The 15,043-nt window shown below is 40.5% G+C and overlaps 1 protein-coding gene across 1 annotated transcript in view; it reads right to left on the reverse strand.

Moving 5' to 3' along the window:
- Nucleotides 1-2,672: 2,672 nt before the first annotated feature.
- Nucleotides 2,673-15,043, reverse strand: part of plekhg7 (pleckstrin homology domain containing, family G (with RhoGef domain) member 7) — a 54,280-nt gene continuing 41,909 nt past the window's right edge. Inside the window, exons 12-17 of the mRNA XM_084334947.1 lie at nt 12,700-12,815; nt 11,496-11,583; nt 10,142-10,221; nt 8,641-8,794; nt 8,217-8,314; nt 2,673-2,954 (exon numbers count right to left, since the gene is read on the reverse strand). Of these exons, the coding sequence (XP_084191073.1) occupies nt 2,844-2,954; nt 8,217-8,314; nt 8,641-8,794; nt 10,142-10,221; nt 11,496-11,583; nt 12,700-12,815 (647 nt within the window). The 3' untranslated portion in view covers nt 2,673-2,843. The remainder of the gene's footprint in view (nt 2,955-8,216; nt 8,315-8,640; nt 8,795-10,141; nt 10,222-11,495; nt 11,584-12,699; nt 12,816-15,043) is intronic.

Consider the following 15,043-nt stretch of genomic DNA (forward strand, 5'->3'; position numbering starts at 1 on the left):
TATCACCTTTTTATTAACTTTTTATTTTATTTGTGGGGGGGGGGGGGGGGGGGGTTTGTTCGTAGTCGGTGATTATTGTTTTGTAGCTTGCTAAGTCCTATTATTAAATATTGCATACTAAGCAAATGAGACAATGTTTTATTGTCCTATAAATCAATGTAATAACAAGTCTCAATACTAAGGTGCATACAATTAAATATCTGAGGATGCAATTTCAATATTAGCTTCCATGATTGGAAAAATAAAAAATAAAAAATTGTATATGCATATTTAACTAAATGGAATTTGCTACAGCCCTGAAAAATGTACGACTAATTATCTTGTAACAAAATAAGCACATCGGACTGCATAAACAAGGGTAAACAAAGCTTGGCAGTTTGTCAGCAGTAGTTGTAATTACACATTTTGGGGTTTTCAAATAAGTAAATACTGTTAAAAATCCTACATTTAATAACACTGACGACAAGTAATTTCTGCTGTTAAGCGAACACATTTGTCATTTCGTTGCTCCGCCAATGAACACTAACTGCTGTTTTGGAATTCTTCACAGTCAAAGGTCATGATTTGGGGTTATAATTCCACAATGTATATACTTGTCACCTGTGTACCAGCTAGCCCGTACTTTTGGCAGTGCATGAGTTTCTCAAGCACTTACTGCCCTTTGCCTTTGTAGGGCAGAGTGGTCATCTGTGTGGTTTTGTATTCGGCCTAATTTCATGACCAAAGAATGTCAGCAGGAATCTGCACAGAGTTGGAACACGGACGAGCTCACAGCCGAGAGCCGTTTCACACCATTTGTCAGTATCAATTTTTTTTTTTTTTTTTATTCTATCTGAATACTTTGGAGTTCTAGAATCACGAGGTCCGTATTTATTATGAAAGTATGAACATTGCATTTAAAAAAAAATATGTATATATTTTTTTATACATACAATGGATTTAATTAGTTGCAATGCTACTCATTTCTACAACATTGAGTGATTTTCTGTTTCATTTCTACAAATCTTTTTTCAGTCTGGTGATGCAGCTGTGAAACGGTGGCTGCATGTTCAGTTTGCTTTTGTTGCCCGTCAACAGTATCGACTACTACCGGAGGGGTGTGTGTGTGTGTGTGTGTGTGTTGGTATAGCAACCGGGTGTGTGTACAATAGGGCTGTCACCCGTGTCTCCTCCACGCCGCTCAGACCCTCTCAATCCCACATTACTTGGCGAGACGTCTTTTTTTTTTAGTGCAGTAAGATGACTGTAGGTTCTCACTACGAGCCACACGACCCGTCTGTCACTAAGAACACCGCAAAAGACTTGTGTAATTTATGACTTGCTGTGGAGTTATTTTGATACTTGTTGTGCACATGTCAAACTACAGTGAGGCGTAGGTTATTGTAACCGAAGCCTGGTGACGATGGTTCAGTTGTAAGGAGTGACCCACCGGTGTTTAGGACTCATATCAGCTCTTTACGCCTTTTATGGCGTAAGAATGTCCATCTCAACCACAAACGTTCACGTGGACACACCCTTTTCTGCGTTGCATCGCTTTTGTTTTGTCTACCTCAAGATTGGCACAGAAAAGGCACAGTTTCTAAACCTTTAATAGAGTATTTCTCCGCCTCTGTTCAGTCAAGTACTCACCTGGCTGGTTTCCTCATAGTGTCTACGATGCTTAAAGAAACTGAAGCTCCGCACCTCATCACTCACTCTCCTCAGCCCCCCCGGACACGAGGCCTACAGCCGGCAACTTTATACCAAGCATCTCGAAACCCGGGGCGTCTAAAGTCTCACTGTACTTAAAATCACTCATCGATACTAAAAAAGGCGGCAGTGAATATCTTTGTAAAATGTTTCCATTTGTAATGGAAGTAAAAGATGACTGTGTATATATAAACACTTGTGGACGAAACGTTGACAGGAGAAATGTATAAATCCATGGATGTCTCGACACTATACGCCTACACGGAGCTGCAGCTCGCTTCACTTTGATGTCATTGCATGATGAAACCGGTCGGCTTCTAGCTCACTTTTCTCCCTCTCGTTTTGCATCTGGATGTTGGCGCTACCTGGTGAATGTGTGGGTGGTGCCTTACGCCGAGGTCTCTCGCCTCGCTCTTCCTGAGCGGCGACGTGCACCCAGTGTTCTCGTTCTCCAATTATGAAACACTACCTGAGCTAAGTGAGAGACTAAGGTTCACACTGCAAGCCTTCAGTGCTCGATTCTGATTGATTGCTCAGATCAGATTTTTGGCTGTTCATATTTAATATCAGAGTAAACAATTATGACATGTCAATCTAGAGTAAAAGTAGTATGACTGTTCAGACTGAGGTCACATTGCAAAGGAAATCAGACCTGTATCTGATTTAGGACCACATATGAAAGTGGCCCAAATTTACAGTCCGACTCGCATATGAGCAAAAAAGATAATAAGATTCAGGCCACTTTCGCCTGCAGTGTGAACATAGCCTAAGTGTTAAGGAAATCTAATGTAATTTATGTTCAGATGTACCATCTTTTTTTCAAATTTTCCATCATGACAAAAGTAAAAAAAAAAAACTTAAAGTGTTTCTATTTTCCTTGGTTGTGTTTTTAATTACGTAGCTAAATGTAATGTCTACATACTGGATAAGAACATGACACAGCGATTCCCACTCAACCCCCTTCAATAAAACACAAGACTTACTACATAGTCAACTATTTATTGCAGCCTATTACAACAATGCCCTTTTGAGGCAAACCTTTTTTTAAAGTTTTTTTTACAAAGTTATCCTGGCACTAGTATAGTATTTTACAAGACATAAGGGAACCGTTTGAGTGCATTTTAGGAGGATTCTAGTGCTTGTTATTGGAGAAGTCAAATCTGTGAAGACTCCAGCCACAAGGAGGCACACTTGATTCTCGGCTGCTGAGAGTCCAGCTTCAGCAGTGCCGTCACAGCGCCCTCTATCTTCGACATCCACACCCTCTGTAAAAAAACAGACACAGGGCAAGAGTGAAACAAGCATACAAGCAGAGAAACCAAAAGTGAATAGGAGCTATATCTAAACAATAGATCTCACTACCACCGTGGAAAGTCAGACGTTTTGTTTGTGAAATATGGGGACATTCTGTAACTAACCCTAATTCTAAAAACCTTATGATTGATTATGACGCAGCACAACAGGATATATCGGATATTTTGTATGCCTCATCGACTGCAAGTGTATTGCAATATACAACTGGGGCCTAGGAATAATATGTATTTGCTTGAGGTTCTATGGTATGCAGTGTTTTTATAAGCAGAGCGGTGAGGTTATGAAGATGAATAAGCGCTGACATGTTGCTAATGGTGATTGTTAGATAAATACAGTGTTTCCCCATGTGGGTTCATGGCCTCATCCGAGCCTAATGATGTGTTCACAAGACTTCAGAACATTATCTAACAGATGTCTGTTTGCGTGTGTATATTATGTGAGCACTAATTACTCTTGAGCTTCTCTGTAAGAACTATGTTCAAACCTTGTCCTCTTTTCTTGATCCTCCAATAACAACTGTTGCCTCGGACAAATACTGTACATACAGTACTTGCATATAACCTATATAACTAACAATGTATATACCATATCTATATATATTTATTCTTACTGTATATATATCTATCCACACGTGTCTGTACATACCTGCATATAATCCTTTTTACACATCTGTAGATACTATATCTGTACATATCCCTTACTAGTTACACTGCTGGCCAGTGACTTACTACCACAGTGTCTTTATACCCGTATCACTGTACATATTAATACTACACCTCTGTACGTACATACATCTGATTAGCACTACACTCTCATAATCACCTGTACATTGTATATTACTATTGCACTTTGGAAAGCCCAGTACTTTGCACACTGCACTGTACGATACTCAAAGCCTCGACTCAAGCCACAAGCTCATTCATGGGCTCCAATTGACCTTTTACATTTAGTAATTTAGTCTACACCACATTAGTGGTGTCGAAGTGACAGAGCATACAATTAATGGATACAGTATTAACTTGTTAATTCATAGCGTATGATGATCGATTGATAGGACGCGTAGTGCAGATTAATTGTGATAACATATTGATGCATGTTTATTTTATGATTAATGTCCATTTTATACTCATTTCATGTCTGCTCACTTTATGCATTGCTTTTATTTGGTCAATTCTCTGCCAATGCTCTATGCAAATGTTATGCCTACAGTCTATTTTATGTCCATTATGTCTACATTACTGCTCTAAAGCACTGGGCTGCAATTCTTGTATGAAAGGTGCTATACAAATAAAGTTTGTTATTATTATAACAAATTATGCTTAGGCATGGAAAATCACATCAGATAGTCCAACCTTTTGTTCTGCCTGGTAATGGGATACCGTATCAAACAAGCACATTTTCAACCAACATTCTCAAATCTTCATTAATCATCAAGTAATATAAACGCAACATCATTGTGTGTGCGCAGCTAAATTAACATCTACGTCAGTAACCAGCTACTAGCTAATCTGAAGCAAATCTAAAATTGATAGGCAACTGTTTACTTTGAACCCTTGCCTGAGTGCCAATCAGAAGGGAGTGGTTCTTGGATGATCCACATTTTGCAGTGGCTGCGTTTACATGCATAGATAATTCCACTCTTTTAACCCGGCTGCTCAGGTAACCTGGTGCATGTAAACATCATAACCTCGGTCACTAGAACCCAAGTAAGACTGTTGTGATTACGAGAAAAAAACAGATTCAAACACCTGGCTTACTACAATATAAAGCAGATTACTGTTGGGGTATCTGCAGGTTTCAACTAGACTTTTTAAGACCCGTTTAACCCTTTGGTTGCCGTTCACGAGAATTCTCGTTTCTGTGGCCCAACGGTTGAGTGCCGAAAAACAAAGATTCTCGTTTCTGGGTCGTTATTTCTTTTATTTGCTATTGCCATTCATAATCCATCGAGGCACCTTGTGCAGGCTGTCCTGAATGGATCTGAGATCGCAAACGTCCAATACCGCCGCCTACGCCTTGCAGCCGCTATTGCACTCTGTTTGAAACTATGTGGCGTGTTGTCTGGGCCAAGCTGCGGCGTGGGGGCGGGGTCTAAACACTGGCAAAACAAGCGGTTACCACAGTTGCATCGACGAGGGCCCCCGTTCATGTTCAATGCTGGATTACGTTGGAAACATGATCGCGATCAGTACTTGGAATGGCGATCAGATAATTGGATTATTCTTTTTGCAGTACATCATAGACAAGGTAAGGGCTATATATTATCAATCTTGCGTTGATCAGATAATTTTTTCCCCGCGATCGGAGCGTGTGTGTGTGGGGTGTCCCGTTGATTGTGATCAAAGCACAGAGGGGCGGCTTTCCCTCCCCCGCTTTCATGCATCCATGATGAAACATAATACCGATAATCTAGCGTTGATCTCAGATTGATTATTGATCCAGACGAGGAATGGCACGATTTATAGTGAAATGCAGTAAAGCGCTGTTTGGCTGTGTTTCCTGGGATTACACAGAATCGCTCTTGAACTATGCTCGTATTCACCACGGTATAAAACGGAAATGTATGGATGAAAAAAAGTATCTGTTTTTTGCATGTTGACCAGAAGAAACTCACTGACAATCGACTGTTATTAGATCCATAGCTATATTTAATATAGATTTAGCACTGCAAACACCGGCATCCATTTATCCCCATTGAACAAAGCGCCGACACTCACGGCCCACAGCGCCCTCTGGTGAACGGCACTGGATGTGTTAATACCACTTACATGTAATACCAATTTCACAATCATACATTTTTTTTTAAGTGTTGCATATTTTTTGCGATTTTTAAATCAAACGTTTTCTAGTATTAACATCACTAACATGTCACGAAAGCATGTAGAATGTATATTATCATCAATACGTTAGTTTAGCAATAGGTTAAAAGTGCCATTAGATCGTTTTAAGTTTTCGATTTTCAATCGTCTACCCAAGCCAGAAACGGAAATGGACATTTTTAACCATGGGAATCGTAGTCTTTTTGCAGCCATTTTGTAGAGGACATGCATAGCTGTCGACCAGCGTTGGAATTTTTCCGAACTACACTTCCTGTCAGAGACTGTACGGGTTCAAAGTTCAGCGTTCTGAATGAATCATATCTATAACTGTTATGATTCGGGCATTTGAAAGATAATATATGTATATATATAAATGTGCGAATTGGCTATAATAAGGTAATGTATACGCATCATATTCTATAATAATATTTCAAATTGCATTGGTCCGGATGGGAGAATTCAGTGCTGTATCTACAGAACCTTCGGTTTTATCATCTTCCCTTTATTAATTTCCTTCAATTTTTTGTACACATGATCTGAAGAGGGTACTGAACGAGGTCAGTGGCAGTTTTTTAAGTTTGGTCATTATTATCATGGTGTTATTCACTGTCAAAGATGCAAAGAAAAATCATAATTCATATTCTCCTTTGTTTCATCACAATTTAAGCAAGCCTAGTAATGGACACAATATTTCTGACACTGAATACATTCCCTGAGGTCCATAGATGTACCATGATACCAAGAATATGCAAATAGCCCTTCTAGAAGTGGAGCAATATTCCATTTACCTAAGTATATATTTTATGCAGATTTTCACATCGTGTGGAGGCCTTAAATTGAAAATTATTAACCTGTTAAGCCTTAACGTCCCCCTATAGGGGGACGCTGCTTTTCTTTATCATAAATCGATCAATAGAGACCGTATTAGATCCCCAATTATCATATCATGGGGTATCATTGGAAAGCCACACTCATTGGCTACAACCCTGTGCAAAGATCTTCGAGATCGCCAAATGATTGACTGAGCTAGAGCCCCGGGAGTCGGGGGTGGTAATGTGTACTTTTGCGTACTTTGGGGCACGCCTCACATATCGGCATGTAACTCGAGAACCGCTGAATGGATTTTGTCACCTGAAAGGGCAATCGACAGGCAACAAATAGGGCTTTAATTATATATATATATTGTATTAAAAGAAATGCACACCCGAGCCACTAGAGGTCGGCAAAGAATCGTCCACATGTGGGCCATTGGATGTTAAGGGGTCAATGTTTAAAAAAAAAAAAAAGTGTGTAGCCAAGAGTAAAGACCATAACCCTATCAAAAACAGTAGTCAAAGTGTATATTTTCATTTTTACCGATGTTTTATACGATTTATCGGAAATAAAAATGTAGCGGAAAATGCTAATTATCGTAAAAAACGCAAGAAATGACTAAATCCAGATTCAACCCTGCCATTGGAAAGAGGAGCATTTTCCCTATCCATAGATGTATGATTTGGCCATAATAAGGTCAAGTTCAAGGTCAAATATGAATTTATAATTAAAGTCGATTATCATTAATTACTGTATCTACAAATCCTTCTGTTTAATCATCTTCCCGCGGTTCATTTGCTTAGATTTTTTGTACACATGATCTCAATAAGGTGGTGAATGAGCTCAGTGAGCATTTTCTCCTACCCGTATACATTTTTGATTATCATCAAAATCATAAATCATAATTAATCATTAATTTATTCATTACAATTGAATAATTACTAGTAACAGACACAATATTTCTGACACTGGAAATACATACCCCCAGGTCCCTAGATGTTCCTAGATACCAAGAACATGCAAATTGACCTTGCAGAAGTGGAGCAATCTTCCATTTACTTAGGCATGTACCTTTAGGCGAAAACGGTCTACAGATTAACAGGTTAATTGAATACTTAAAGACATTAATACCCCGCATATACTCTGGGTTTTCACCTTCTGGGAAAACTCAGGCAGGATCATGGGTATATTTTCAGGTTTCATGTCAATCATCTCATTTCTGGATAGATTAATAATCATATTTTATAACTATTGCTCAGTCAAAGAGGGAGAGCTGTAAAGCAGTCAGGCGCACCTTTTCATACAGTTTTTTCTGGCTGGACCGTTCTATCTGGACGGCGGGACATCACAGGTCCAACTAGAATATTCTGCCACTTTGTTTATTCACGGCACTCTGGGGTGCGTGTAAACAAACCTTGCCCGGTTACTTGTGCGTGTAAAACATACAGTCTGAGTCACTCGCGCTCTGCCAGCCCCTATCAAAGATGGCCGGCAACTGCATGCGAATTACTTGCTGGTATGCCTTTCAGAACTTCCCACGCAACCGTGACAATTGCACACATTCATGGAGCCGGCGGTTACCTTGACGGACTCGGACGGAGCTTGTAGAATGAATGCCCCTATGCACTGCTGGTACCGGTTCTGGTGCATGATGATGAAGGAGTGGGGCAGGCCTGACGCTGGAAGGAAATGATTAAAAAATAAAAATCAACTCTTCAATCACTAGTGTATACGGAACAATCTTTGAGCGGAACAAAAGAAACAGGTCTGAGGGAAACAAAAGATAATCCATCACGTATTGATTAATCAGTTTACATACTTTATCTACTCAATACCTTATCGCTCAAGTCATAAATACTTCAATAATTAGCCAAATATATTCATAACCAAAACTATAACCAAAGATGTTTAATCATGGGCCCATAACCATCTCACAAAGGGACCACGTGTCCCGAGAGTGGGACGACCGGTGAGACGTCCCATCAGAACCCAAGGATCAACCTACTTGAGGCGTTGAGCTGGTCCACGTTCTTGAGCTGCAGCCGGTCCAGAGAGACGGGCTGGTCCAGGACCGTGAAGGTAGTGCCCTCCTTCAGCAGCTGATCCAGCTCCAGGTTCTGCTGTGGCCTCAGGGGACTCTGCTCTGGCCCAATGGACCTCTACGTGAGAGACAGGAACATGGGGAAGCGGTTGGTTCCATCTCAAATTCAGTTAAAAGAAATTATAAAATCCATGACGCCACCTCTTTCCAGGATATACAGCAAGTTTTTCCAGACGTCCATGACGCATAATCCTCCTCCTCGGCATGAAGCTCCGTTTGTGACTAAATAACTTCGCCAAGGGGATCAATCAAGGAATAATATCTGATCTTATCTTATGTAGTAAAAATCTGCACCAAATTACTGGTGAATCATAGTGAAACAGGATAAGACACGAGCCTAGACAGAATGAAGAGATCATGCCAGGGGGGAGATTCTGCAAAGTAGCATCATGGAACCCTTTACAGGCTTTAGATTCTCCTACGATTAAAGGGGAACTATTTTACTATTTCTTTCACTATTTGGGCACTTTTACACAATTCCTGTGAGTCTATGGAACACCTGTAATATATATATTTTTTTTATTCATTGTTTTGTATTTCTAATCAAGTCCTCAAAAACAGCATTTTTCTACCTCAAGATCTCGAGCCGTTTTGAGCCTGGGCAGCAGAACTGTGTGCAGCTCATCATGTACCTCGCCATTAACATGCAGCGGTGTCTTTCTGACATCACAAATCATCACATTTTCAAATGACTCAGTTCAGTGAGGGTGAATATTGTGAGAGGAGAATTGGAAGAATGCGCCAATATGATAATTTTGAGACATAGATCATATTAATATAAGTTCACATAGCTAGGAAACAATGCTAAACACTCAAAAAGGCCATTTATAAGATAGTTCCCCTTTAAGATAATAATAACAAAAACATTACATTTATATATCGCTTTTACGGTGCTCAAAGATGCTTTACAGTGTAAACAAAACAAAAACAGTTAAGGGTTGAAAGCAAGAGTGTAAAGGCTGAGGGCTGTTGAGGGTAACCTAAACGAGACAACCACCTCCCGACTTTCAGGGTTTTTCCATGACCATGGCAACCAAGAAACCACTGTTATTGCATATATTCAAGACTCAAGCTCAGGAACAGGAGGCCAGGAGGTTGTGGCAGTTGACCCTAAGTGGCTTGTCCCACAGGGCTCTCACAACAAGGACACAGGGCGAACGATGGTGAAGACAAACCAGTTTATGGAAGAGAGAGAGAGAGCGGCAAGATGTAATAAGCTAGGAGCAGGTGGAATGCTGTCATGACAAAGACTCTCTTCTATGTATGTGTGTGTGTGTGTTTTAACCTGTGCTCATCGATTGCTCTGGTGCACAGCAGGTGTGTGCAGCCACCCCTGGCTCCTGTGCCCAATTAAGTAGTAGCAGGTGCGGCCACCTGGATCACACCACGCAGGTACAGTACGTACCTTTTTGTTTCTCTTTATCTTTGTCATCAGGAGGAATTCGTCGAACAGGAAAAGGTAGACGTCAATCAGCTTTGCGTTCTCTGGTAATAAATTAGTGGGGATTAATGGCAGGCGAGATTGACATGCTGTAGTTTCACCTGCAAACCTGCAAGGGGAACGGCATCCAATTTCAGTTCCTATGGTCCAAGACAGCCTTTTAACTAACTTGTCTGTTCTGCTTCATGTATTACATACCTTGTAATTGTATTTGGTTGTTTGTTTGATGTGTGTTTTAATTATTATATGAATTATTCATTAATTATTGATATTAAATAATTATTTCCCTCACCTCTGATGTATGTATCGTCTGTCTCTTTTCTATTTAATTTGTATTGTCCCCCGTTACCCTTCGAGAGGCCCTTTTGTCCTCTCGCCAGGCCGTCATTGTAAATAAGAATTTGTCCTTAATTGACCTGCCTGGTTAAATAAATCAACAAATAAATGAATAAAAACATATTAGTGAACATGGACAACTCTCTCAAATCCCCAAACTAGAGGGAGCTACAGTAAATCTCAAATGATAAAGTCTGAAGCTATTAAACGAAAGCTGGTATAGAAAACACTGTGCACCCAGGGGAACGTAGCAGATGGAGACGACGGATCGATGTAGCCAGGACCGTACTTCTCTGGCGTCTGGCTTTGGAAGAGTGGCTCATTTTCACTAAATATCGATTGAACTTTCTTCAGTGCGTGGAAATTATATATTGGAACTCTTGATTTGAGTGGTGTTCCCTTTTACGTTGATGATACAGTTTTATCAAGGGTACGTTCAGAATGTTGGAACCTTAGCCCTCTTTCTTATACTATGGGATGCATTGTGGAGCAGGTTTCAGCATTTATAACAGGGCTTATAACAGACTGCAGAGTGGGCCCTAATTTCTAATGATGAGATCATCAAATAGGGCTAGGTTTCCAAAATTCTGAATTTATTTAACCAGGCAGATCAATAACAACAAATTCCTATTCATAATGACAGCCTGTCGAGAGGACAAAAGTGCCTCTTGAAGAGTAACGGGGGGGAAAAAATTAAATAGACGATACATACACCACAGAGGTAAGGGAAATAATTAAAACACACATCAAACAAACAACCAAATGAAATCACAAGGTATGTAATACATGAAGCAGAACGGACACATTACAGTTAAAAGGCTGGGTGACAGTTGCAGGTGTGAGTAAACAACTGCGATAAGAGTCCTTAAAAGTAGTGAGGGGGATCAATTTGTCTTTTGCATCTCGTTCCAACTGCTGGTGAGTAAATAGGAAGGAGGGTTGACCGAAGGACGTGTTAACGTGGGGAGTGGACTGGACCCACCTGTGAGCACCAGCTTGCCCTCGTGCAGCAGACTCCTGTGAGAGATCAGGTTCTCCAGAGTGACGGCCTTCAGGAGGTGTTTCAGATTCTACTCAAAAACAAGTAAAAGTCCAAACGTTACATTTAGTAATTTAGCTGACAGTTTTATCCAAAGCCACTTACTGTACACGTTTTGTACAACAAGTCAGCAAGAAGGGTATAACTCTGGCCGCTAAGGGTAAGTAACATTCTGCGTCAAACAGTGTCGAACTTGAGTGCTACAGTTTTTAGTGCATAGTAGTATAGACATACTATATTAGACATATTAGCATGATAGGTAGTAGTAAAAGTATAGTAGCATAGTAGTAAGGTACATAATAGTAAAAGACAGTAAGAAGGTTCGTTTTATTTAATATGACTTTCTTATGACTAAGATATTGATTGAAGAAGTGTGTTATGTTAGCATAGTAGGTAATAATAGACAAGGTCGAATCCTTAGTAGCAGAGTGCATACTAGTAAAAGACAGTACAAATGTTTTAGTTTTTGCATTTCAGATATTGATTTAATTATACCGTTATTCATATTGTAATAAATTATACTGGTCCAATAACTCAGCTTAATTTATTACTCTGCCGTAAAGTTTATATCAACCGTCCTCTGCCAACTGATACCAGAGGACGCTAACCTTTACTTATCATCACACAGTGGAAGCTCTGAAGCACGGAGCGTCTTTCTCTTTTCAACGAGGATATCTGATTTCACACGCAGATAGCATCTCTGTGTCCAAATGCATTGTTTTGTTGTTTTTTTATGAAAGGTGCCGCGAACGGCTGGAGGTAAACTTACAGTGTATCAAATATGTAGGTACACCATTGTGGTGTTTTATCCATGCAAAGCTATGGATTATTTTAAATACTGTGATCCACGATATATTTAATTTTGTAAAAAGAATATACATAATGTATAGTATGTAATGTTAATAAAAAATATATATATATTCTTCTCCACTGAATGAGATAGCCCCTTACAAGAAATATTGTAATTGTAATCGGTACTGGAATAGTCCAAACTAAGAACATTTATGATTTGGCCATGATATTTTGGCCACATCGCCCAGTCCTAGTGCAGTGAATATGTAACCCTTGGAAAGTATAGTAACTGGGGCCAAAGCACGTTCTCTCTCTCCCTCCATCTCTCTATGACACACAGAAAACACACACTGACCTCGGGAATGAAGGCACGCTTGTCTCTCTCCCAGACGGGTAGCCAAACCAGAGCATCTCTCAGCTTCTTCACCTTCTGGTACTTATCCAGCCACTTCACCTTCCCCTCTAAATCACCTGTGTGACACACACACACACACACACACATTTAGTCATTTAACTGACGCTTTTATCCAAAGCGACTTACTATTGTGTACAACAAATCAGCAGGAAGGGTACATCTCTGGCAGGGTCAGTGGTATTGTTCGTCAAATAGTGTAGAACTTCAGTGTTACATTCTGAGTGCATAGTAGTACAGACATATTAGCAAGATAGCTAGTAGTATAAGGATAGTAACAGTGGTAGGTACATAATAGTAAAAGACAGTAAGAAGGTTGGTTTTATTTATGACTTTTTTTTCAAGATATTGATTGAAGAAGTGTGTTTTTAGTTGACGGCGGAAAATTGGACAGGTTTCAGCTGTGCTGACTGGTGAATAGTCTGTCTCGCTCACTCACACACACACATGACACAAATGATGATTGATGATCATGATGAGGATTAATCAGATATCTTGTATGCCTCATCGACTGCAAGTGTATTGCAACACACAACTGGGGCTTAGCAATAATACGCGTTCGCTTATTTTGATGTGTGCATGCTGGTACGTGTCGTACGAGTGATATTCATAATGGTTTAAATAAACAATTGGACACTTCCCGTCTTTGCAGAGCGAGATTCTTGTGCAAAAGGAATTAGAGGCCTGTCTCGTATAGGTGCCTAAATGAAGGCGGGGTGAGTTCAGTGATTGAAGCAAATAAAAACCTGGGGCTATTAATAGAAGATTTACGGTAGTGGTCATTGAACTCTGTGACATCTATAATACATGTTTGGACTACTCTAGGATGTTTTAGTACACACATGCCATCAACATGTAGGAAGAGTACATCCTATCAAGTAAAAGTAAAAGATTCGACAGTATGCAGTACAAGCCCGTGTGGATATATTGTCACAAGCGGAGCATTCAGTCGTCAGGTAAAGTTCGCCATACTTCTTTCAAAATGAAAAAGATGCAACTCTCGCCCAGTCCACCGCATGTAGTACCGGTATCTATACACCTGTGTTGTCAGTTTGTCACACCAGTTGTCTGCGTGTTAAATCCAGGGTGTGACAATACTTAAAGAGATTAGACCGTTTTACAGTAACTACTACACACACCCAGGGGACATTGGCCGGTTGAGCGAGGCCATTAGGGCCATAGTTACAATAATACTCCCCTGTGTGTGTGTGTGTGTGTGTAGTATTTCTATACTACAGGGGACACTGACCTGTTTACACACTCACGCAATGGGTTGGGTGAGTGTGTGGGGCGCAATGGGTCACACAAATATGGTTATGATTAGGTTAAGGTCAGGTTATGAATAAGGTTAGGGTTAGTTACAGAATGCATGTACGTCTATGTAATGTCCCCATATTTCACGTGTGTGTGTGTGTGTGTGTGTGTGTGACTCCCAGAGTCTCGTCACACACGCCCCGTCAACAGGTTATGGGAAAGAGGAACATTAGAAAGCAGGGCGAGGCCTCGTCGTCCTGGAATTAAAATGTTCAATACGGAACCATTACACCACGTCGTCGCTGCTGCCGTCGCATATTTCCCACAGCCTGTCGGTCGAGTTACAGAGGAAACCGCCACAACGAGTCTTCAGGCGGAGAGGCATGCCACTGTGAGGAGTCAACGCTCTCCGCTCTCCGCTCTCCAACCCCCAACCCCCCCCCCCCCCCCCCCGGCAGCAGGCCAACGCCGCCACTGCCTAGTTGGTTAGCCGGCGTGTTCTAAGAGGCAGGGCTTCCTCCGTGTTGTTGACAGTGATGACTTTGCGTGTATTTGCTTAATCCTCTGTGCAGCGGCGACACCGCAGGTCAAGCTCCAACGCGTTCGCAGGGCAAATAGCTGGCTGACCGGTGACCAGACACCAGTGTTTTTTACCAAAGCACCCTCGAAAATAGATATACTGTACAACAGCAAATGCTTCACCTTCTTAAATTAAATATTTTATCTTATTTTATTTAAAAAAAAACATTTGCACTGCCTCTACCTCCTTTTTGCATTACATTTCTTTGCATTTAGTTTTGTCCATTGTATATTTTGTAGTGTTTGGTCTTTGTATTTACTTTACTTTTTTTATACTGTATGAAGCACAATCTCAGGAAGCTCATACAGAACCAAGCATTTCACTATAATGTACATGTACTTTATATGTGACAAATAAAACTTGAATTAGATGTATCGTCATCATACAGCACAACGGAAAGAGGTTTGGCATCCGACCAGAGTGCAAATGTAACAGTAAAGTGCACTAATAATA

The sequence above is a fragment of the Notolepis coatsorum genome, assembly GCF_963971535.1.
Source record: "Notolepis coatsorum genome assembly, chromosome: 18".
NCBI lineage: Eukaryota > Metazoa > Chordata > Actinopteri > Aulopiformes > Paralepididae > Notolepis > Notolepis coatsorum.